The 25,629-nt window shown below is 38.6% G+C and overlaps 1 protein-coding gene across 1 annotated transcript in view; it reads right to left on the bottom strand.

Moving 5' to 3' along the window:
* Positions 1-4,104: 4,104 nt before the first annotated feature.
* Positions 4,105-25,629, bottom strand: part of CHDC2 (calponin homology domain containing 2) — a 66,816-nt gene continuing 45,291 nt past the window's right edge. The window contains exons 10-13 of the mRNA XM_006870157.1: positions 23,735-23,869; positions 17,785-17,900; positions 9,003-9,153; positions 4,105-4,179 (exon numbers count right to left, since the gene is read on the bottom strand). Of these exons, the coding sequence (XP_006870219.1) occupies positions 4,105-4,179; positions 9,003-9,153; positions 17,785-17,900; positions 23,735-23,869 (477 nt within the window). The remainder of the gene's footprint in view (positions 4,180-9,002; positions 9,154-17,784; positions 17,901-23,734; positions 23,870-25,629) is intronic.

Here is a 25,629-nt window from a genome sequence, read left to right as displayed (position 1 = left end):
GGCCAGGAGCAGACTTGCAGAATGTGCCCTATGGAGATGTAATTTATTATATATGCCTGAGTGGTTTTTTTTGTTTGTGTGTTTTTTACAAAAAAGCTAAAGTGGTATATGGAGGGGATTATAATTAATGTAATGAAACAAATTATATGAATTATTGATTGTGAAACTGATGATGTGCCCTGTAAACTTTCACTCAATTCACAATAAAAACCTTAAATTAAAAAAAAAAAAAAGAATGTAGTTGGAATCTGGATTGGGATTGCATTATATGTGTAAATTGCTTTGAGCAGTACTGACATTTTCACGATGTTAAGTCTTCCTATCCAGAAACATGGAATGTTCTTCCATTTTTGTAGGTTTCTTATAGTAGTGTTTTGTAATTTTCTTTGTATAAGTCCTTTGTTTCTCTAGTTATGGTTATTCCTAAATATTTCATCCTTTGGGCGGCTATTGTAAATGGTATTGCTTTCCTAATGTTCTTTTCAGCACTATCGTTGTTGCTATAGCGAAATCCAACTAATTTTTGTATGTTGATCAGCTGGACGCTTCACTCTCCATTCTAGTCATCTATTGCTATGTCACTGACTCTGGGCCCAAGAGTCCCCAGGTCTTGCCACACAGCCAGGTCTCCAGCCTGTTTCACAGGAGTCTATTGAACATTGTAGGGCTTAGCTCACAGCTTCATTGCTGCTTTTCCCTGCCACTTTGCTGAATCTTCCAATGAGGTCTAGTAGTTTTTTTACTGAGTCTTTGAGGTTTCCTATGTATAGAATAATATCGTCTGCAAATAAAGAGAGTTTTACTTCCTCTTTGCCAATTTGGATGCCTTTAATTATTTCTCTATCATGCCTTATAGCTCTGGTTAAAACTTCCAGCACAATAATGAAAAGAAGTGGTGACAAGGGGCATCCTGTCTGGTTCCTGTTCCCAGAGTTAAGGCTTTCAGTTTCTCTTCATTGAGAGTGATGTATGCTGTTGGTTTTGTATATATGTTCTTTATTATGTTAAGGAATTTCCCTTCAATTCCTACTTTGTTGAGTGTTTTTATCAGGAATGGATGTTGGATTTTGTCAAATGCCTTTTCTGCATCAATTGATACGATCATGTGGTTATTTTCCTTTTTCTTATTTACATGGTGGATTTCATTTGATTGTTTTTCTAATGTTGAACCATCCTTGCATCCCTTTTATGAAACACACTTGGTCACGATGTATTATTTTTTTGATGTGCTGTTGGATTCTGTTGGCTAGGATTTTGTTGAGAATTTTTGCGTCTGTGTTCAGGAGAGATATTGGTCTATAGTTTTCTTTCTTAGTGATGTCCTTCCCTGGTTTTGGTATGAGGGTTATGCTTGCTTCATAAAAAATATTAGGTAGTCTTCCATCCTCCTCTATATTCTGGAATAATTTGAGTAGAATTGGTGACAACTCTTCCCTGAATGTCTGGTAGAACTCACCAGTGAAACCATCTGGACCTGGACTTTTTTTGATTGGGAGCTTTTTGATAACCTGATCAATTTCTTCTCTTGTTCTGGGTCTGCTCACGTCTTCTAGTTCATTCTGTGTGAGTTTTGTTAGGTCGTGTTTTTCTAAAAACATATCCATGTCTTCTGAGGTTTCAAATTTGTTGGAGTACAACTCTTCATAGTATTCTGTTATTATCTTTTTTTATTTCCTTTGGTTTCGTTGTGACATTTCCCATGTGGTCTAGCTCAAATCAATCTTAGGGCTGTGTCTCCACAGCTGAGGTCATTAGTGGCCACCAAGTTCCCTCTCTCTGTACTGTGGGGGAACTGCAGGGCCATGGCTGTTTTTTGGGGGTGCACATCCACCTGCCTGATGGCATCCTGCTGAGAGAAAAGGGGCTCCGAGAAAGATGTGTGAGAAATGTGTACAGTCTCCTGTGCCTCTTTATGCAAGTGTCTCTGCACCACTTTTAGAGCAAGTTCATTGAGCCAGAATGGCTGTAGCCCCACCCTCTAAACTCTGCCAGGGTTAGGTAGCCACAGAGGGAGTCCTGTGTCCCGATTCCTAACTCACAGTGTTTTCCTTAATATCATGATTTTTTCACTTGCGAGTGCAGGAAACTGACATCCTGGACCTTATGGTAGATCCAGAACTCTGGAGTTGTTCTGTGAGTGTTTCTTACATGAGATCTCAATCCCTCTCTAGCAAGGAAATTTCCCTACCTGACTTTCTCCACTGCTGCAGAAACCAGATGTCTGTTTCTCTTCATTTTGAGTTGTGCCCTATCAGCAAATGAAGGTCTCGAGGACTTTTCTCCCACAGGCCTTACTCCATTTGCGTCATCACAGTCAACTATACTCTGAAGAGGCAGCTCTTCCCCAGTCACATTTTGAGTGCCTTCCAACCTGAGGGGCTCATATTCTGGCACTATATCTGACAGTGTTTCTCTGCTGTTCATAAGGTTATCAGTGACTATATATTCAGAAGTAGTTCATCACTCCTTCTTCCTAGTCTGTCTTTGTCTGGAAGCTCATCTGAAACCTGTCCACCATGAGTGACCCTGCTGGTATTTAAAATACCACTGACATAGCTTTCAGAATCACAGAAACTCACAAGCCACTACAGTACGACAAAGTGACAGAGTAGTGGTGGATATGCAATGTAGACATTACCAAATTAGTTCTGAAACATTAACAGACAACAGCAAAGACAGTAACAATAACATCAAACAGCAAAACCAACAAAATCTATTGAGTACTGATTCACAGAGATATTATATTATCTACAATACATAGTATTTTTGAAGTTCAGTTTCAACAACAGAAACAACTATATATAAAGCATATAAAGGAAAGGATATATGCTCCATACACAGAAAAAAATAGGAACTGTTCCTGAGGGATTCCAGATGTTTGTGTTACCAGACAAAGACTTTTAACCAACTACTATGTTGTTGTTGTTGTTGTTAAGTGCTGTCGAGTCATTTTCGACCCATAGCAGCAACCTTGTATAGGGTTTTCATGGAGTGGCTGGTGAGCTTGAACCACCGACCTTGTGGTTCAAACAACTTTATAGTCTAGCACATTAGCCCACAGAGCTACACCAGGACCCCAATCAACTACTATTAGTGACTTGAAATAACTGATGGAAATAATTTTCAAAGAAACAAAATAAAGGGACATATGAGAATGATGTTTTAACAAACAAAAAATATCAATAAAGAGATAGAAATTAAGCCAAAGGACCAATTATAATTTCTGGATTGGATAAATAAAGCAGATAAATCACTAGATGGCCTCAATAGAAAGAATCAGTGCACTTGGAAATAGGTCAAATCAAGTTATCCATTCTAAGTAACAGAAAGAAAGAAATAAAGAAAAGCTAGCAGAGCCTCTGAGGCCTGTGGGATACCATCAAACATAGCAACATGTGCATAATGTTTTGTTGTTGTTGTTAAGTGCTGTCAAATCGGTTCCGACCCATTGTTGTTGTTGTTGTTAGGTACCAGGGAGTTGGTATCGATTCATAGTGACCATATGCACAATAGAATGAAACATTTCCCAGTCCTGGGCCAACTTGTTGCTACATTTGAGCCCATCATCTCGCTGCAGGTCTTCCTCTTTTTCTCTGACCCTCCACCCTACCAAATATGATATCAGGTCCCTCCTGATAATATGTCCGAAGAATGAGAGATGAAGTCTGGCCATCCTGGCCTCTAAGGTGCACCCTAGCTGTACTTTTTCCAACACAGATGTGTTTGTTCTTTTGGAAGCCCACCATACTTTCGATATTCTCCTCCAACACTATAACTCAAATGCATCAGTTCTTCTACGATTTTCCTTATTCACTGTCCAATTTTTTCATGCATGAGGTTATTGAAAATACCATGGCTTGGGTCAAGCACACCTCAGTCCTTAAGCTGACATCTTTGGTTTCCGAGGAGTGATTGGTGAGATTGAACTGCCTACCTTGTGGTTTAAACTGACATTGCAGTCCAGCACATTAACCCACAGTGCCACACCAGGACTACATATGCATAATGGAAGTTCCCAAAAAGAAAAGAGAGAGAGAAAGAGGAAGAAAAAATATTTGAAGAAGTAAAAAATGAAAACTTCTCAAATTTGATGAAAAACGTTAACTATCCAACAGCTGAAAGAAATCTATATAGGATAAACTTAAATGGTTCTACACCATTAGACACATCATCCTCAGACTGTCAAAAAACAAAGACAAAACAATGTTGAAACCAGTAAGATACATACAATGGCTCCTCAATAAGACTAGCAACTGACTTCTCATTTGAAACCCTGGGGGACAGAAGATAATGGGGTAACATATTCAATAAGTTGAAAGAAACCGATTGTCAGAGAACTATTTTTAAAAATATGGTAAAATAAGCAAAAAAGTAATTAGCATGTTATACTAGAAAATATCCATTGAGCACAAAGTAGGCATTACTGGAGCAAGAGGAAAACAAAATTATAAAACATATAAAAATGCTGTTGCTGGTGCCGCCGAATTGGTTCCAACCCACAGTGATCAGATGTACAATATAAGGAAACGCAGACCAGTCCTGTACCTTCTTCACAAGCATTGCTCGGTTTGAGCCCATTGTTCCTTCCAATATGTCAATCCACCTCCTTGAGGGTCTTTCTCTTCATCACTGACCTTATGTTACCAAGTACTCTACTTTACCAAGAATGAGGTCCTTCTATAAGGACTGGTCATCACTCCTGATACCATATCCAAAGTACATGAGATTAAATGTCACCACAAAAAAGTTCATAGACAAAATTTATAAACTTGTTTGAATCAGTCTGCATTATGTAGCTCAAACATCATTTAAAGAAACTTTGTTTTACCTTCATTATTTGTTCATTTTTATCTGATTATGCTTACAAGCTTTTAAGACTGTAAATACTTGCCATTTCTCCTCAAACAATTACTTATTTTTCTTTAAGACTGGAAGTGGTTAATGGCAATGAATTTATACCCAGTCACTTACTTGAAGACTCCTGAAGTTGTGAAGTGGTTTTTAACAAGCACACTGATTCCTTTCCATTCATAACATGGACTGCTACATTTTATAGTGTTCTAAAGCAAAGAAAACATTAAATCACAGTTACAAAAATGAATATCCTGAAGTATAAAATACAAACTTATAAAAGTAAAATACTTCTATTTAAACATTGCACTGATATGAATTTAAAGAATTTCCCCTTTCCCACAAATATTGTACAGCTAAAATCTGGGTGGGAAAGTATAAAAATATGTTTTTCCTGATTACACATCCACTGTACTGTACTAACAACTCACCTACTTATCAAAACATTTTCTTTACATGTTTATTTTCTTAGAATGGATTTTGTTTATGATTGTACATAGTTCTGCAGTTGAAAATGAATCAATCATATACCTAATATATATGATAACTAGGTAAACAAAAAATTATTGCTAATAGGGTTCCAGTTCATACATGCACGGGTTTATTTCAAACAAAATGTGTTTAATCGTGTCTCTGTAGTTAGCGGATGGCTATGGATAAATTCTCTCAGTCTTAGCCTCATTACCCACCCCAAGCCCATTGGTATCAAGTTGATTCCAACTCATAGTGACCCTACATATGGTTTCCAATATTGTAAATCTTTACAGATCAGAAAGCCTCCTCTTTCTCCCACAAAGCAGCTAGTGGATTTGGACAGCTGACCTTACGGTTAGCAGGCCAATGTGTAACCCAGTACACCACCTTCCAAAAAAAGGTCCAATCAAAATAATGGCTTCTGAAGAGATCTGTTGGGCCAATTAAATTCAAGGCAGTGAGGACAGCACAGAAGATGATGGCAACTGTTTTAGTTTTAAGAAAATGAAACTAAATTGGTGAGAAAAAGGCCAGAAAAGCTGTGCCATGGTATTATTTTTTTCCATTAAAACAATGCACCTACTCATTCATATTTTGAGGGTAGCAAGGTTGTCCTATGACAATTCCATTGGGAAATGTTACCACATCCACTATAGCCTTGATGTTTCTCATTTAGAATTCTTTTTGTTCTGAAAACTCAAAGTGCTTTATAAAGGAATATGATCTGAGTTCCTTCAGGAGGCCAAAACTGCCATTATAGCAGATGGGTCTCTTGTGATACAATAGTGAATAATTGTTATCAGGACTGATTGTGAGGGTTGGAAATGTAAAGGAAGATGTTTTATAGCAAGGAAGGGAGTGATTAACTTTCCAGTCTAGGAGCGGAGGTCCCTAGGACCATCAATGGAGAAGAGCCAAGAGCGGGACTCTACCCAGAGAAGCAGTGATGCCTGAGATGGAGGCAGAGAAGATGACGTGGAATGATGGAGCAGCTGGGGACTTTAGATCCAGAGAGGGAGAGCGACTGTGTGCTGAAGACTGAGGGGTGTGTGTGGGGGGGGCAGGCTTGCAGGGTATACCCTTTGGTTGGTTGATGCATGGAGGGGATTGTAACCATGGCAATGAAACAAAATATGATAGAATGAATGTAAAACTCATGTTCTCCCATGTAAATGATCATATAATTCACAAGAAAACATTTTTAAAAAACTACCATTATAATGTGGTGTACATAAAATAGCACAGAATTATTTGGAGGAAGGGTTAGAGACACGGAGACACTGTCTTCAGAAGTGTGTAGAGCAGATGGAGGCAATGTCAAGAAACAACAGCACCATGTTTTGAAATTTTTGTTTAATAAAGGTTTCTATGATTTTGTAGTAACGTCTTGATTCATTCTTGTATAAGTAAGAAGTAGCAGAGAGAATTGTTTATGAATAAGCATGAATGTAGACTATCTGCTCTTATTATTAGTCATGAAGAAAAAGTTCCAAGGACGTCTACATTTTTAAATTAATAGTGGAGTATGATCTGGGCTGCTAACCACAAGGTCAGCAGTTTAAATCTAGCAGTCACTCTGTTTTCTGTTCCCATAAAGATTTACAGCCTTGGAAACCCTATACAGAGTTGCTGTGAGTCAGAAGCGACTAGAGGATACACAACCACCATTATTATCTAATAATATCCAATCAGTGGATGAATTGAGAAGGCAGATGGGGGAAATAAACAGGGGCCATATGCTCTTCAGGAGTCTCAGCTTTTCCAGAACAACTTGAATGAAAGGCCAAAGCCAGATAGTTCTCTTAGCCATATGCAGCAAAGTTGTGTCTCTTTTTAAAGCGTTTGTGTGAGAAGGTTAAGAAGTGTTAATGGACACAAATTGCTCAACCATCTTACACAAATGATTCATGATCTCACACAATTGAGATCACAGCACATAATGTAGTATCAACAGAATTCCCACTTCTTCTCCTGGTTCTCATTAAGTAATAAACCCCTCAACTGATGGGAGCATCGTGATACTCTTCTCACATATCTGGCCACCACTCAACCTGCCCAGCATCATTCTCTCAACTTCCCATGCTTGTCCCTAATCACCTAAAAGTTTTATAATCCATAGGGGAATCTGGCAACATAACACATTTACTTGTTCTTTATCATAGGAGAAAAAAAAAGGAGACACAACAATGTCCAACCATAACAATACTACAATCATTTTATTATTGTTGTTGTTGTCAGGTGCCATCGAGTCAGAACCGACTCATAGCGACCCCATGCACAGCAGAACGAAACAATGTCCGATCCTGGGCCAACCTCACTACCACTGCCACACTTGACGCCATCAATGATGCCACCTGGCTGATCCATCTCATTAGGCGTCTTCCTCTTTTTCTCTAACCTTCCATCTTACCCAGCAAGACATCCTTCTCCAGTGACTGCTCCCTCCTGACAACATGTCCAAGTATGAGAGACGAAGTTTAGCCATCTTGGCCTCCAAGGAGCACTCTGGCTGCACTTCTTCCAAAACAGATCTATTGGTTCTTTTGGAAGTGCATGGCACTTTTAGTATTCTCCTCCAACACCACAATTCAAAGGCATCAATTCTTCTACAATCTTCCTTATTCACTGTCCAGCTTTTGCATCCATAAGAGATTATTGAAAATACCATGGCTTGGGTCAGGTGCACCTTAGTCCTCAAGGTGACATCTTTGCTCTTCAACACTTTAAAAAGTTCCTGTGCAGCAGATTTGCCTAATGCAATACGTCGTCTGATCTCTTGACTGCTGCTTCCGCGAATGTTGATAGTTGATCCAAGAAGAATGAAGTCCTTGACAACTTCAATCTTTTCTCCATTGATAAGAATGTTGTTTATTGGTCATCCCTCATGTCAACCTTTGAGAAATAAACTTGGATCTTTGTCTAGAACATCATCACCTCTCTATAAATGTCATCCTGCACATGATCTTTATAATAAATTTACTCCACAAGACATTCAGGATAAGTGATAAATGTTCCTGTCAGAAATAGAGAAGTATTCTTTCCTACAAAAGCCAACAACCCTTAATCCAATATTTTTTAAAAAGTGTAAAACACAGGCCCTGGGACTCTTTTAACTTAAGTTACAATATCCATGACAGAAGGGCATCAGAGCTGTTATGAAAATAAAAGTGTAATTCTAAAATTCTGATCATAAAGTAACAATTGACAGGATTTCTTTAAACTTCAATTTTAATTTTAGAGACATTTCTAAGAAAACATATTGGAGCAACATTGTGGGAGAATAAAAGCCAAGAACTGTGTACATTAAAATATATACCTCTGGTGTCTATGCAGAGAGCCATGATAGTGCAGTGGGTTAAGCACTGGGCGGTTACCTGCAAGTTCAGTGATTCAAATCCACCAAGCTGCTAGTGGCTCTGTGTGAAAAAGATGAGGCTGTCCACTCCCATAAAGATTTACAGCGTCAGAAACCCTTAGGGGAAGTTCTACTTTGTCCAGAAGGGTTGCTATGAGTCATAATTGACTATATGGCAGTGGGATTTGTTTTGGTCTATACAAACACATGATATCAAATATGGAGAGTTACCTAGAGATAACATTTGGACAATGACTGAGTTTGGGATAGTTTATGTCCTGAGAAGAGCAGCAAATACACACAAAAGATAAAATTTACTTACATCCTCAGCAAATTTGAGGACTTCACCTTTCAGAGCAAAAGTCATAGTAGTGCCCTCATCTGCATGCTTAGATTTTGAAATTAACAGCAGCGTAGCCTCAGCGGGATATAGAAATCGGCTGGTGAATTTCACCATGATGTTAATTTGGTTCCTATTTAATAAAAGGTAAAATAGAGCATATTTCATTAAAAAATACAATCAACAAGCATTTCGTAAGTGGAGACCACATGTCCAGTGCTTACTTACATCATATAATAAATACATTCACTTCTACAAAATAAAATTAGAGACTTTTGCAGACCCCAAAACACCTGCAATACAGTTATCGTTACTAGTTTAGACATATTGATCTAGTCTTTAAAATATAATGGTAACTTGCAGAAATACTCAATCTGCCAAAATTGGATTGTCAAGCAGTCACAGAAAATCATGTATGTATTTTTATATGAAATTCATATGACATTCTGTGTTATCCTTTAGGCAAATTCTTATTCATGTCACCAGTTTTTGGTCAGATGGAGAAAAAGAATAGGAATTCAGATTATATGTAAACTGTTGTTAAAAACAGCATTCAAAGCTCAAATTCAAATACAGGTATGCATCATCACTTAACAGCCACAATAATTTCTATGAGATAGGACATTATAATTTTGATGCTGAGCATATACATTTGCTACACACACATCCAAGTAACCCCCACACAGGCTACTCTGGCTCTCTGTTAGTGTCTGGAGTTTCAGGATCTGCAGTTGACTGCCTTTCGGTAAGTGCTCTCTTAGCAGTCTCTGGGAGGCTGCTCAGAATGAGAAGTTCTGAGGGATGGATAGAGATGGTGGCCAGACAGTGCATGCATCACGCATTAGTGGCAGCTGTGGGAACCAAGACAGACACAATTTGGGAGCTGAACCATAGCTGCCCAGCACTGCAAACTCAATCAGACTACCTGTTGCCCAAGCAAGTCCTTCCCCCTTGTTCCAGAGACATATACGAGAGACATATAAGACATATAAGAGACATATGTTCCAGAGACATATATAAGAGACATATAAAAATCCATTATCTTTAAATTCAATTTATCCACATACTTTTTGAAGCACTCTGGTATATGTAGCTAAATGGTGCCTGAAAGGACATTATGTGGTACATACCAGTCCCTGGCATGGCACTATAGGTTAAGCACTGGACTGCTAACTACAGCAAGATTGGCAGTTCCAACCCACCAGCCACTCCTCGGAAATTCTATGTAGGGTTGCTGTGAGTCGGAATCAACTCAACAACTTAACAACAACCTGTCTCTTTCCTTCTGTTGTGCATAGGGTCTCTATGAGTTTGAGCCATCTTGACAGCCTCTAATAACAACAGCATAACAACAACCTATACTATAGATTGTTGTCATTAAGCACTGTCAAGCCGATTCTGACTCATAATGACTCTGTGTAGGGTTTCCAAGGAATAGCTGGTAGGTTTGAACAGTTAACCTTGTGGTTAGCAGTCCAGTGCTTATTCTATAGCACCACACCAACAGCAGACTGTTGTTGCTGTTAAGTGCTGTCAAGTCAGTTCCTACTCATAGCTATCCTGCATAGAGTTTCTGAGGAGCTGGTGAGTTTGAACTGTCAGCCTTGTAGTTCAAACCAACCTTTCAGTTCAGTGCTTATCCTACGCTTCTTGTTGTTGTTAAGTTCCGTGGAGTCAGTTCCAACTCATAGAGACCCTGTATAGGGTTCCTGAAGAGTGGCTGGTGGATTTGAACCACAGACCTTGCAGTTCAAACAGACGTTGCAGTCGAGTGCTTATCCTACAGCACCACATCAGGACTCCAACTAATAGATTATTAGCATATTTTAAAATTCAAAGTAAACTATTAATTAAAAGAGGGATAATTAAAACATGTTCATCTTACTTAATCTTTAACTCTGTATTGTAAAACATAGTATAATGGTAAAACAAACAAACAAACAAAACTGAAATAACCAAACTCACTGCCATCACATAGATTCTGACTCACAGAGACCCTGCATAGTTTTCTAAGGCTGTAAATCTTTACAGAACCAGACAGCCTTATTTTTCTTTCCTGTGCAGCAGCTAGAGGGTTTGCACTGCCCACCTTGTGGTTAGCAGTCCAGTGCTTATCCTACAGCGCTCTCTGAGCTCCAGAAAAATGAAATCTAGGGAAATTTACTTACTAAAAACCTTGCATGACTCCACATAGACCACATATACAAGGCTTAACTGGAGTTGATATAAGTCTTGGCAGAAAGTGATCTTTCCTCAACAGAAGAGAATGGAAATTCCTGAATAGCAACTAAAAAGGCTGTTTCCCATTTGCCTCATTTCTCATTATCTCCTCTGAAAGACTATCATAAGACAGTTTCATATTGCCCCCTGGATTCTGAAGAGGTATGGCGTTTGCTACTTTATGCCTTTGTGGTACAGCTGTTGTTGCTAGTTGCCATCAAGAGGATACCAACTCATGGTGACCCATATGTGCAAACTAGAACTGTTCCATAGGGTTTTTCAAGGCTGTGAACGTTTGGAAGCGGATCACCAGGTCTGTCTTCTGAATCACCTCTAGGTGTGTTTGAACCTTTCTTCTAGTAATGGAGAGCTTGAACTTTTGTGGCACCCAGGGATACCTTAACATACAGCTACAGGCTACAACTACAATAGTGCTTAGCTGCAGCATTAAATTGGCTCTTCAGAAACAGGGTTTCCTAAAATCCATGTCATACACATCAAACTCCTTTTCTGTCATAATTGACCTGCACATAGGACACGGGGATCTAGCATCTTTGACTACTCTTGCTTTCATTGCTTATGTATATAAGCAATAAGTGGTCTGAATTTAGAATGGCTTTACTAGCTGAATCTTTCAACTTTGCCTTGCCTTGCCTTGCTTTGCCTTACAACACCTGTAGGTGCTAGATATTAAGGGGAATATTATCTTATTATGGGGAATACTATCTTCATTTTTACTCTGGTTTTTACCATCGTCAGCATTATATATCATATCACAGTGCTTCTCTTGTGCAGACTACCAACTAGTATCCTCTCTTAAGATGCATATATTTGGAGATTGAAACGGTGAGAGTCCTTTGATGCCAATCCTTTGTTTAACTTTCCCAGAACTTTTCTATAGTTATTGAATGAATGGAACTAGGGATTCTCAAAAAGTAAAGTGAACTAGGGATTCTCAACATCAATAGAAATTATCTCAAAATGATTTTGTAAGGGAAAGTGCAGCGCACATATAGCAGGTGGGGATGGTTTTTATTCACATATGTGTCGCTATCAATCTCTTTAATTTGTACAAAAAGACATTATCTTGGACAATACGAATAACTAATGATCTTGAAGTTAATAGTAAACAAAGGACATTTGACCTTACAGTATTGTTGGGGTTTTGGGGTGTAAAAATGAAAACTCTGTGCTACGATACCTAGAGAATTTCACTAGCTAGTCTAAAATTTACTATTAAGAAAGCCATTCATTTATTCAATTAACATTTATAGAATGTCCTGGTGTGGCATTGTGGGTTAATGCAACGGACTGCAAAGTCATTTGAACTACAAGGTCAGCAGTTCAAGCTCACCAGCTGCTCCTCAGAAATCTTATATAGAGTCACAATTGACTTGACGGCACTTAACAACAACAAAGCACTGTTTTAAGTTTGTGAGATGAAGCAATTAGAAACAACACCCTATTCCTGACCTCCCACATCTTATATTCAATAAAACATGAGGAACTTCAATTAAATCATCATAAAATAGATGTGAAAATTACAAATTATAGAAATGCATGAGAATATACAAAAGGTGAATGTGACAGTCTGAGGGTCAGAGGAAATGATATGTTAGGTAAATATGAAGAATTAGAATGAATTAGTCGATTGAGCAGTGGAGGAAAGAAAGGCATTTACCAACTCTGGTATGAGTAAATATGGTGTGTTTGAATATGGCCAGTGGTGCTGAAACTTAGAAAGCAGGTGGGTTAGTGAACCAGCCATGAAGGGCCTGGGAACTGTATTGCAGATTTCATTCCGTATCCTTGTTGCAGACCATGTCGACTATACAGGCCACAGGCTCTGAGGAACAAATTCTGGCCACTGGGCAGTCATAACAAATTGTCTTTCATCTTAGTGTTCAGTTATGTTTTTTATTTAATTCCAAACATGAGCCCTTAGTATCCACAGATAAATGTAATATTTTCCTAAAGGCAAGACTGTAAAGGTTTCAAGGGCAAGACTTTCTCCAAAGGATTAACTGAAAATAGCTTAGCTACTTCCCGGTTCTTTGTTCTGTAGACAAAAAAGCCATCTTCCCTAAATCTGCCCCAGGTGCTGGTTATTCAGCCAAGTTCCTGAAAACCTGGCTCAGGAAGCCAAAACAGCGGGACTCCTCCCAAGCCTTTTGTCCTTCCCTTTCACCTTCCCCGAACTGAGCTCAGGGGCTATAGATATGTTAATTGAGCCTGAGAAACCAAGTTGCGGGCCTGGGATTCGAACCAGCAAAGCTCGATGTAAAGTTACCTGAATGTCTGGAAAATTACTGATGTTAGCTGTATCCTGTCTTAGTCCCTCCCAGCTTGGTGTGAAGCTCCTCCCCTAAATAAAACAGAGGTGCAGGCCGGCCCAGGTGTGCATTACAAGTTGGAGGGCATGCAGTACAGTTTGCAGGGCAGTGAGTTGCTGCCCGCAGAGGTCACAATGCCTGTAGTCCCAAGTCTGCCCACCAGTGATGCATCCACCCTGGTTTCGGAGTGTCTCTGTGTCTCCCTCTTTCTGTCTTTCTGTGTATTCTTTTGCTATCCCTATCGCCGCCAGATATCTCCTCCTCATGACCCAAACACTCGTGAACAACACAACTATGTCAATGCCAGTCCCTGACATATCCTAAAGGTGATTGGAAGCTATCTGGAGATTTCAAGCAGAAAGAAGAGCAACAACAAATTTGCATTTAAAAAAAATTGTTGTTGTTGTGTGCTGATATCGATTCATAGAGACTCTGTATAGGGTTTCTGAGGTTTTAAATCTTCACAGGTGCAGAAAGCCACGTCTTTCTTCCACAGAGTGGCTGGTGGGCTTCAACCACTATTCTTGTAGTTAGCAGTCCAGTGCTAATCCTATAGCACCACCAGGGTTTAAAAAATTATAATGGTTCTATGGTAGCATAGTAGTTACGAGTTGGGCTACTAACCTCAAGGTGCACACTTTGAAACTACCAGTGGTTCCATGGGAGACAGATGAGGCTTTATGCCTCTGTAAAGATTTACAGCCACAGAAACCATATACAGGGTTGCTCTGAGTTGGAACCACAACTCCATGGCACACAAGCACCACCACCACCATGGCACTATAGGAATCCTGGTGTGGATAAGCGCTTGACTGCTAACCATGAGGTTGGATATCCTATACAGGGTCGCTAAGATTTGGAAGTGATTCGATGGAGTTTAACAACAACAACATGGTGCTATCGGATAAGTACTGAACTGCTGACCACAATGTTGGCTGTTCAAATCCACCAGCCCAGACACTCCTTGGAAACCCTATACAGAGTAGCTATGTGTCAGAATGGACTTGATGACATTTAGTAATAATAACAACAATATATGTATGGATTATAGAGAAGTCTGTTACGTGTCTCTTGTAGCAGTCCCATTTATACATGATGGTACGTAAAACTTTGATGAGAAAGATAGAGAAGGGAAAAAGATGCCAAATTTGAGATACATGTAGAAAAATAGACCTAGCAATGGATTAGATCACCATGGTAGTTAATGAAAAAAGAAAGATGTTCAAGAATGAACATAACCTAAGTAACATACACTTCAGAAAGCCTTTTATAGATCTACAGTTAAGGCCTATAAATCACATTATATGATACAGGGTATACTTTTTATGAAGGCACTGGTTAGGTTTTAAACCCAGAAAGATTCAGTATTCTCTTGATAAGAGATTAAATTCTTTGTAATCATATTAAATCATGTAAAGAACCAGGTGTTCTTCCTGAGGGTGTTAGAAAGTTACCCATCAAATGTGTACTCCACTTCAAGGGAGTACCCTAGAGCTACAGGAGTGTGCATCATAACTGTAGGCTTCACTTCCATATTCTGACCTTTTCTTTTCTTTTGGCTAAAGGAGCTCTGGTTACAAGTCAGGCTGCTAACCTCAAGGTCAGCAGTTCGAAACTACCAGCTGTTCCATGGGAGAAAGATGAGGTTTTCTGCTCCTGTAAAGATTTACAGCCTCAGAAACCTTATATAGGGTCGTTATGAGTCAAAACCGACTCCACCTCACATAACCACTACCATCATAGTTGCCTCTAACCCATTACCTTTCTTGTAGAGTCAATTCCTACTCATCATCGCACTCTAGGAGAGAGTAGAACTGTCCCATAGTAGAATTGTAAATTTTTATGAAAGCAAACTGCTACATCTTTCTCAGAGCAACTGGGGTTTTTAACTGCTGGCCTTTGGGTCAGCAACTGAGCACTTAACCATTGCACCACAGTTGCGTCTATCTCATGAAAATAATCCCTTTGATCTTACATGTATTTTGTAAGCTACCTGGAGCTGGATGTCAGAAAAATATCAGAGAATAAATACAGAACATATCCATGTCAGTATACATATGGTTCAAAGAGAATAATGAAGAAAAAAGGAAACAGAATGTTTTCCTAAGGCTATACTTTCACATTAGGACAGTGACTTTATGGATATGGCTAAATTTAGGCATCCAGTTAGATGCAGATATAAACATGTTTATGTAGATGCTGGTGTCCCTGTTAATCTTTATAATATATATAGAAGATCTCTCTAGGAATTTAAATTCACAGCTGGTGGACAGAGCCTCTATTAATTTTGTTCTGGACAAAGTCAAAGGCAGGATGTCATTCACATAAGTAGGCAATTATACAATATCTGATCACAGTAAAACTCAGGATTATTTTTTGTGTTAAAGACAAAATATTGTTCAAGTCCAATTTGTAAACACTAAATAACATAAAATGGTTTAGTCTAGTTAAAGAGACACCTTAAGGAATCTCCTAATAAAAGTATTCAAGTCTGAAAAAAAATGCATATAGAAAAGTGAATAATTTGCTTTGTATTTATATAGATATATATATAGAGAGACTTAAGCACCGTCTTTTTGGTGAACCACTTTCTGGTCTCACCAAGAACATTCAGGAATTTCTTTATCCATGTTCTTCTAGTTCTATACACACATAACAAATAAAACAATTTCAAAGTGTATCCTTATATCTTTTCTTGTCTGGTATATATTATAAATACATACACACACAAGGGAACTAAAAAAATATTGCTACAAAATCATAGAAACAAAACTATTAAACAAAAATATCAAAAGGTAAAGCCACTGTTTCTTGGCCTCTCCTCCATCTAGGACTATACACTTCAGCAGGCGGTGTTTCTTTCCAATCATTCCCTAAATAATTCTGTGTTCTAGTATTTACACCATATCTAATGGCAGTTTGGGCATACTTGAGGGACTGAAATTTCTTTTAAATGTTCTTTGAGTTGTGAAAACAAAACAAAAAAATGTCTCCAGGGCCAATGAATTTATCGTAGGGCAGCCCTTACTTCTGGAAGAAGTAGAAGGTGCATTCTCGTGATGGGAAAAACCTTCCTCAGTGCAACATTCTTGACCTTTTTCTCACTAATGCCTTTTTAAATTTTCTTAAAACCTCTTCATAATAAGCCCCCATGATCATTCTTCATCCTTCGAGAAAATCTATCAAGATGATCCCTTTGAAATTCCCTCAAACAGTCTCTATAAGCTTCTTCATTAACCTCTCTGTCCTGAATGTAACTGGCCCAGGAGATCCCTTTGGATGCCACTGTTTTGATCGGACTGTTTTTTTTTATTGAAAGCACCCTAAGGAAACTGCTGCTGCATGCCATGGAGTCAGTTTTAACTCATAGTGACCCTGTATAGGGTTTTCAAGGCTGTAAACCTTTATGGGAGCAGACCACCTCATCTTTCTCTGTTGGATCAGTTGATGAATTTGAACTACTGACCTTGTGGTTAGCAGCCATTATGCTACCAGAACTCCTTCTAATGAAGCTAAGACAAATGTATTACTGAGGGAATTTGTTTGCAGCCATCCACTGACTACAAAGGCACGCTTAAACATGTTTTGTTTGGAATACGCCTGTGCATGTATGTATTAGAACCCTTGTAACAATGTTTTTACTTACCCTCTTATGAGTGTGTGTGTGTTTGTGTGTATATAAAATTGAAGCACAAACCAGTTACATTTCCTACTGGAAACAGAACTACGGAGGATAAATTAACAACTCATTTTTTACACTCTATGGCCTACACGAATTCCTGGTGTAGTGCAGGACTGCTAACCACCAAGTCTGGCAGTTCAAACCCATCAACTTTTCCTCAGAAACTCATATAGGTTCATTATGAGCCAGAACCGACTCAACAGCACTTAATAACAGTAACAACGGTCTACATGCATGCAAAGAAATGAAAATTCAATTCATACATAAAAAGTGGTTTTACACTGTTGTTGTTGTTAGGTGCCATGGAGTCGGTACTGACTCATAGCAACCCTAAGCACAGCAGAACGAAACACTCTTAGAATTGCCTTAATACAACAGGAAAAACATGAATATTTTATCTGTATTTGTGTCTTTTCATTATATATTTATCAGTAAAAAATACCTCGATTGCTCTTTTATAGGAATAATGCAAATTAACTGTCTAGGGTTGAAATAATAAAATAAAATTGAAATTTAAAAAACTACTTACTTAGGAGAAATGGTGACGACCTTCCCAGTTTTAAAGAGTGCAAAGTCGGTAGCATCTCTACCAACTATGAAGGTTCTATATACCAGCCGTTTAGTGCTTGGATTTTTCAGAAGAATCTATGGAAGAGAGCATAAAATGAGATATAGAGAGTATGAGCGAATGGGCTACTTCCTGTCTAGAGTTTTTGACAACACTGGAGAGTATTTCTTGAAAAATTTGAGAATACCAGTGTTTATGAAGAATATAATGGAGACTATGACATACACATGCACACACTAGGAAAACTCGAGGGTATCATGGAAAGTGCTGAGCCGGAAGAGGGAAAAGAACTGGAGGAATAGGGAGAATTGGATGATTTGGAGTGAAGAAAATGTGCATGGAATTTATAAAGTCTAGAAACTGTAATTATGGATATGTGATAACTAAACAATGAGTGCTATGTATGATTATGAATTCCTGGTGTGGCACTGTAGGATAAACACTGGACTACAAACCACAAGGGCAGTGGTTCAAACTCGCCAGCCACTCCTTGAAAACCCTATAAAGGATTGCTATCAGTCAGAGCCAACTAGAAGGCACTTTAAAGCCAACAACGACATGTGTGATTATAATGAATCATGGGCAGTGGTAGAGATAACCTGAACGATTAAATCAGCGACTTTCATAGTTCAGTGGGAATTTTGGTAACCACCAGAACAAGTGTGTTGTTACTAACGCGTTCCTTCCTTCAGTTTCCTCAAGACCATCCTAGAAGGTTTTCTTTTTATTTATGTATGCATGTCTCTGATAGCATAGTGGGTTACGAGTTGGGCTGCTAGCTGCAAGGTCAGCAGTTCGAATCTACCAGCCACTCTGTGAGAGAAATTAGGCTTTTCACTCCCATAAAGATTTAATGACTCAGAAAGCCTATGCATGACAGCTATGAGTCAGAACCGACTCCAAGGCACATAACCACCAACCACCACATGTATGTCTGTATCTCTGGTGTTCATTAAGAAAACAAAACAAGCTGCTGCTGATTCTGACTCATAGTGGCTCTATGTGTGTCAGAGCAGAACTGTACAAGATACAGTTTTCAATAGCTGATTTTTTATAACTAAATTGCCAGGTCTTTCTTCTAAGTTGCCTCTAGGTGAACTCAAACCTCTGACCTTTTGTTTAGCAGCTGAATGTGTTAACCATTTGCATTACGCAAAAACTTCAGTGTTCCTCAAGAGACGTGGTGATTGTAAGTCACAGGTAGTAAATTTCTATTTTCTGGAAGGAAATGCTGTTAATCATAGACTCACTAGGAATTCTTATTGGTTAATAATCCTGAAACTCCCGTAACCATAACCAGCCCTGAGAGCTTAGGGAGCCTCATTACATATGTGACACAAAGGCACTGAGTTTATCTGTGATCAACTGTAAATTTTGTTTCAAACAGGATTAAAAGAATGTTCAGTTGCTTCAAAAGGACAACAAAGAAACCAGTTCACATAGTCACTGCACTATTTGATCCCTGTTTTCTGCTGATGCCAAGCTTTTAGTGACAAATAACTACAGAAATACTTTTTAAATTATAATAGTGATGACTTGAGATATTTTCTGTGTTCTGGGATGTTGAAAGGGCTGATAAGAACAGCATTCTGTGATTTAGGTTGCCATTTTATTTTGTTGATTTTCAGCAGCAAACTGTACCAAAGATTCTCAGCAAATTCCAAATCAGTGATTTTCTTACATAGATTATAAAATCAAAGGTTATTGTAATTTATGCTTTATGCTACATTCACTTTTTATCTATTTATTTACTTTAAATTGTCTTACGTTGTTGAAAAATAAAAATAAAAGCTTAGTAAAGGGGAGGGTCAGCAAAAAAGAGGAAGATCCTCAGGAAGGACTGACATTCAGGCAGCAGCAATGGGCTCAAATGTAACAACAATTGTGAGGATGGTACAGGACCAGGCAATGTTTCGTTCTGTTATGCATGGGGTTACTGTGAGTTGGAACTGACTCAATGTCACCTAACAACAGCAACATGTATTTTTACAAAATGTTAAAAATCAAATCACGTAAAGAAAAGCAGACACGTGGACAGTGACACCCCAAAATTCTGTTGTTGTCTAGTCATTTCTGACTCATGGCAACCCTATGCGTGCAGAGTAGAACTGAGCTCCACAGGGTTTCCTAGGGGTCCCTGGTTCAAATCCATTAACAAGTCTATGTGAGAAAGATGTGGAGATCTGCTTGTAGAAGGATTATAGCCTTGGAAGCCCTCTGGGGCCATTCTCCTCTGTCTTGTATCACTGCTATGAATGGGAATCAAGTAGATGGCTTGGATTTTTAAAATTCTAATCTGATGGAAGTGGATCACACGGCCTTTCTTCCATTGCCATGCTTGCTGAATTTGACCAGGCAATCTTCTCCTAGCAAACCGTTTGTGCCACCTAAGACAATATCAGAAAACTGATAATATTGTTGCTGTTAAGTGCCATCGAGTCAGTTCCAACTCATAGGAACCCTGTATAGAGAGTCCCTGGAGCAGCTGGTGGGTTTGAACCACCAACCTTGCAGTTAGCAGTCAGTGCTTCTCCTACAGTGTCACACCAGGACTCTAGAAAATTGGCAATACATTACTTTAACTGTTGTTATTACGTGCTGTTGAGTCAGTTCCGACTCATAGTGATTGGAGGCTGTAAAACTTTACAGGAGCAGACCGCCTCATTGGAGTAGCTGGTGGGTTTGAACTGCCAACCTTGTGGTTTGAACTCTGGTACTGACCCTACAGCGCCATTCCAGGAGTCCAACTGTAATGAATCACTGCTTAATCTAATTCAAAGGAGCTCTGTTGGTACAGTTGGGTAAGTGTTGGGCTGCTAACCACAAGATTAGTGGTTCAAACTCACCAGTTACCCCTAGGGAGATCAATGAAGCTGTCTGCTACAGTAAAGTTTTATAGCCTGGGAAACCCTAAGGAACAGTTTTACTCTGTCCTAGAGGGATGAATTGATTCAATGGCAGAGGGATTTGGGTTAATCTAATTCACACTCCTTTTATCGTCTGCAGGCTTAAACAGAACACTTCGAACCCCTTCTGAAACTTTATGTTGGATTCAAATGTCCTCTGCAATGCAAGTACATCTTTGAATATCATGGCAGTTAGAGAAATACTCTAGTAAGCACTACTGAAAACTTTCTCTAAAGAGTCATATATCTCTTGCTAACAAAAATAGAACGACATAAAATTAATTTAAAGGGATATTGCCTCAATAACTTCTAACAACAAAAAAATCATAATGGGGCTGCTTTCCTTTTTTAAACTGAGCTTTCTTTATACCTGTGCTTTTCCAAATGTGCAACTGAGTCCTTACACACCATTACTCACACTGTTATAGCAGCTACACAGTTACTTTCTCAGAGACGTCATGATTACCAACTATAGATCACCAGAACATAATTTTTGAACACAAAATATGGACAAGCTTTGCATTGAAAGTATGAACTTACCCTCACTATCCCCCCCAAAAAAAATATATGAGTAGGGACATATAACAATAGCCTGAGGAAAATGAATAAACATAAACCTGACCCAAATCTAAATTCAATTTTGATATGATTATATTAACTAATAGTGTCCTGAAGAAAGAATTCTAGAAATTTCAACCTCGGAATCCAGTTGAAGCCTATGAAAACGAGCAGAGAGAACAATCTTGTCTAAATATAAACAACTTACAAAAGTGAAAGGTTTATGCTGTCTGAAGAAAAACTAGAGTATAAATAGAATGCTAGAAAAGATTTCACAAGTGTTAATAAGAAACAAATGGTATGAAAAAATCAACTGAAGTCAACATACTCTGACAAGATACCAAAGAAAAAACTTGCAAACACAGACATATTTGTATAGAAATGTTATTTGGCCAAGGACTTAGAAATCTAATTCTCAGTTTTTCTAAAAATTACAAACAGCACAGTTACACAGTTAACAACTTCTGTATGTAAAAACTTTTTGTGGGAATTAGATGGCCCTGGTCAAGGAGTCCTGGTGGTGCAGTGAGTAAAGCATCTCAACTAGGAAAGCAAGTTTCAGAGTTTCTTCTGACATCCATTTTGGTCTTTTCTTTCTTCCTTATCTTCTTAATGGCCTTTTGCTTTCTTCCTGTATGATGTTCTTGATGTCATCCCACAACTTTTCTGTTGTTCACTCATTAGTGTCTAATACATCAAAATCTGTTCTTGAAAAGACCTGCAAATTCAGGTGGGATATGTTTGAGGTCATAGTTTGACTCTGTGGACTTGGTTTAATTTTCTTCAGCTTCCGTCTGAACTTGCATATGAACAATTGATGATCTGTTCCACAGTCTGTCCCCTGTCCCTGGTTTTGTTTTGGCTGATGCTACGGAGCTTTTCCACTGTCTCTTTCTACATATGTAATCAGTTTTATTTCTGTGTATTCCATCTGGTGAAGTCCACATGTACAATTAACTTTTATGTTGTTTAAAAGGGGTATTTGCAATGAAATAGTCATTGGTTTTGCAAAATTCTATCATACAATCTCCACTATAATTTCTATCACCAAGGCTATATTTTCCAACTACAGATCCTTCCTCTTTGTTTCTAGCCTTTGTATTCCAATCATCAGTAATGATCAGTACATCTTGATTACATGCTTGATCAATTTCAGACTGAAGAAGTTGGTAGAATTCTTCAATTTCATACATTTGAATAATGTATTCTTCAATTGCACACATTTGAATAATAGTTGTATTAACTTTTCTTCTTTTCGGCATATGAATACTATCCTATCACAGACAGCATTATACTTCAAGAATAGATCTTGAAATGTTCTTTTTGATGATGAGTGCTATGCCATTCCTCTTCAAGTTTTCATTCCTGACATGGTAAACGATCTGATTGTCAGATTCAAAATGACCATTACCAGTCCATTTCAGCTCAGTAATGCCTTTACTTTACTTTAACTTTACTTTACTTCATGTGTTCCATTTCTTCTTTGACAACTTCCAATTTTCTAGATTCATACTTAGTGCATTCCATGTTCCTGCTGTAAATGGATGTTTTAGTTGCTTCTCCTAATTTTGAGTTGCATCCCATAAGAAAATGAAGACCAGAACATTTTAGTCCATTTGCATCTTGTCTTAATGGTTAACTCTACTTTGAGGAGGCAGATCTTCCCCGCCATATTCTTAGTACCTTCCAACCTGTGAGGCTCATCATCTGGCACTATATCTGACAGTATTCTGGTGCTATTCATCAGGTTTCAAAATTCAATATTCTGGTGCTGACAGTGTTTCACTGCTATTCATAAGGTTTTTCAGAAGTAGTTTGCCTCTCCTTCTTACGAGTCTTAGTCTGTAAGCTCAGCTGAAACTTGCCCACCATGGGTGACTTGGCCTGCATTTAAAATACCAGTGCATGACAGCAACATGCAAGCCACAACAGTGCGACAAACTGACAGACAAGTGGTGGTCATGACCATTAGTGTATAAGAATCCATTACTGTGGCTATACAAGAATCAGATTGCTCAAATAAAATTAAAAAAACATCAATTGCTATTAAGTGGATTCTGACTCACAGTGACCCTATGTGCTTCAAAGGAGAACTGTGTCCCACAGGATTTTCAGTGGCTATAGATGTACTCTTTATGTGGTGATTTAGGATCAGCAAACCACAAGACCAGCAGTTCAAATCCACCACTGCTACTTGGAAACCCTATATAGGATCACTATGAGTCAGAACTGGCTTGACGGCACTTAGTAACAATGACTTTTAGAAGTAGGTTTCCAGGCCTTTCTTTTGAGGAGCTTCTGGATGGATTCAAACTGCTAACCTTTCACCTGGTAGCTGAGTGCTGTTTATTTCACCCTGGGTCTCTTAATTTAGAGTGATGAAAGAAATATCTAAAACTTCTAAGTACTTAACTCCACATGCATATTGGTCCCAAAAGTCTCCATACCTGTTTGGTTACAGTCTCATGCAGTGTACAAGGAAAGAGCACTACCTTCCTGGGAAGGTAGGCTGGAAGCCGCTCATGCATGTAGACACAAAGCATGAGCATCAAAACCGGGTTTGGATGGCAGATGTCATATGCCTAATTTCAAAGAAGAGAAACATAAATTAGAGGATATATTGGTACATTAAATACATGAAAAGAGCTAAAACACTACACCAATTATTGGATTGTTTGAATACTTTTAAAAATGCTACTGACAGACAATGACACTGAAATGCAGACACAGCAAAGTAGGTGAATCAGAAACATTGGCCTAAGCATCAAAAAATTGATTAAATGTGTTTAAAGTTGAACTCTGATCTTAGTCTCAAAGGTCCCATTAAAAGCTAATCAGAGCTCAGAGAAAATACTATACATACCATTCCTACCTTAAAGTGGCATATTAAAGCTGTACAAAACCATAGGATGTGTACGTGAGATGTGCCAGGAAGAATGCTAGAATTTTACATATGTTGTACTTTGGGTGAGAGTTGTTATTGTTGTTAGGTGCCATCGAGTCGGTATTGACTCATAGTGACCTTATGCACAGCAGAACAAAACATTGGATGAAGGTAAGGAGGCAGTATATCAGAAAGGCAAAACACTCTAAGGCAAGGAAATGAAAATGAATAGTGTTGGTTCAGAAAAGAAGTGAAATTTATAGTTTTCATAAGACAAGAGGGGTCACATAGAAGGTTTGGGGTCACAGGTGGAGAAGTAGGATGCCAGAGTGAGAAACTAGTTTATGAACAACGAATAACATGAGAAGAGCAACAATTTAGGATGTTGGGAGTGATTTAAACCGAAGGTTTCAGACTTGGGGGCAGTTTAACTAAAGGATTGCAACTAAATAGTTGTGGTCCAGAAAATTGTGCTGCTCCCAGTCAGGCTGCCTCCTGAGGAACTTGCAAAGTCTGCTTCAGTGAACAAGGAATTTGCAAAGTCTTTCCTTGTACGCAGCCATGGCCTTCAGTCAAGTCTGCAAAAACATCTTGCTGCTCTAGCTCTGTTTCCCTAGAAACTACATTCTTCTGATAAAGTCCAGCTTACTGCTTACAACTATACACCAAAAGTATTTTGCAATCTTTTCCCTGCCCCCAGCTCTCTCCTTTGATTTGTGTATATAATAAAGGAGCTGAACGTAGGACAGTGTCACATTATCTCCATCAGAGTGCTGTGTCCCACTTGGTCCCAACTAGTCTTATTCTCATTTTGTGTTTTGTGTCTTTCTTTTTTCAAATCTCCCATCGTCCCTGCTTGGGTTTAATCTCTCCATGCGGGTTGCGGAGTATAGCCACTTGTTGGACGTGGCATAGAGAGATCAGGCAGAGTTGGTACAGAAGGTTACTTTTCCTAACACAAATTATAAAAAGTAAAATAATAAATTTAAAAATTGTACTGATAAACAAGATACATTAGTGATAGATTTGGGTTATAGATTAGAGATAAAATCCAAAATTAGAGAAGAATAACAGCAGAGACAATAAATATAGCTGTGATGCAATTTGGAGTCAAAAGTAGGGCCAGGAACAGAAAAGAGAAGGGTCCTTTCTATCAATTGATGTTGTGTGTAACATCTAGCTAAAAGTAGAGGTATTAAAGCATAAGGAATTCATAGCAAAGAAGTGCAATTCTAGAAATAGCATATCAAGTACCAAACTTGTTTCTTTGGTGTACTGGGTTGATGTTGTCAGGTGCCATCGAGTCGGAACCGACTCATAGTGACCCCATGCACAGCAGAACGAAACAATGTTCGATCTTGGGCCAACCTCACTACCGCTGCCACACCTGAGTCCATCAATGATGCCACCTGGCTGATCCATCTCGTTGGGGGTCTTCCTCTTTTTCTCCGACCCTCC

The sequence above is a fragment of the Chrysochloris asiatica genome, unplaced genomic scaffold (genome assembly GCF_000296735.1).
Source record: "Chrysochloris asiatica unplaced genomic scaffold, ChrAsi1.0 scaffold00139, whole genome shotgun sequence".
NCBI classification, from domain to species: Eukaryota; Metazoa; Chordata; class Mammalia; order Afrosoricida; family Chrysochloridae; genus Chrysochloris; species Chrysochloris asiatica.
This window is presented reverse-complemented; position numbering and strand designations above follow the sequence as displayed.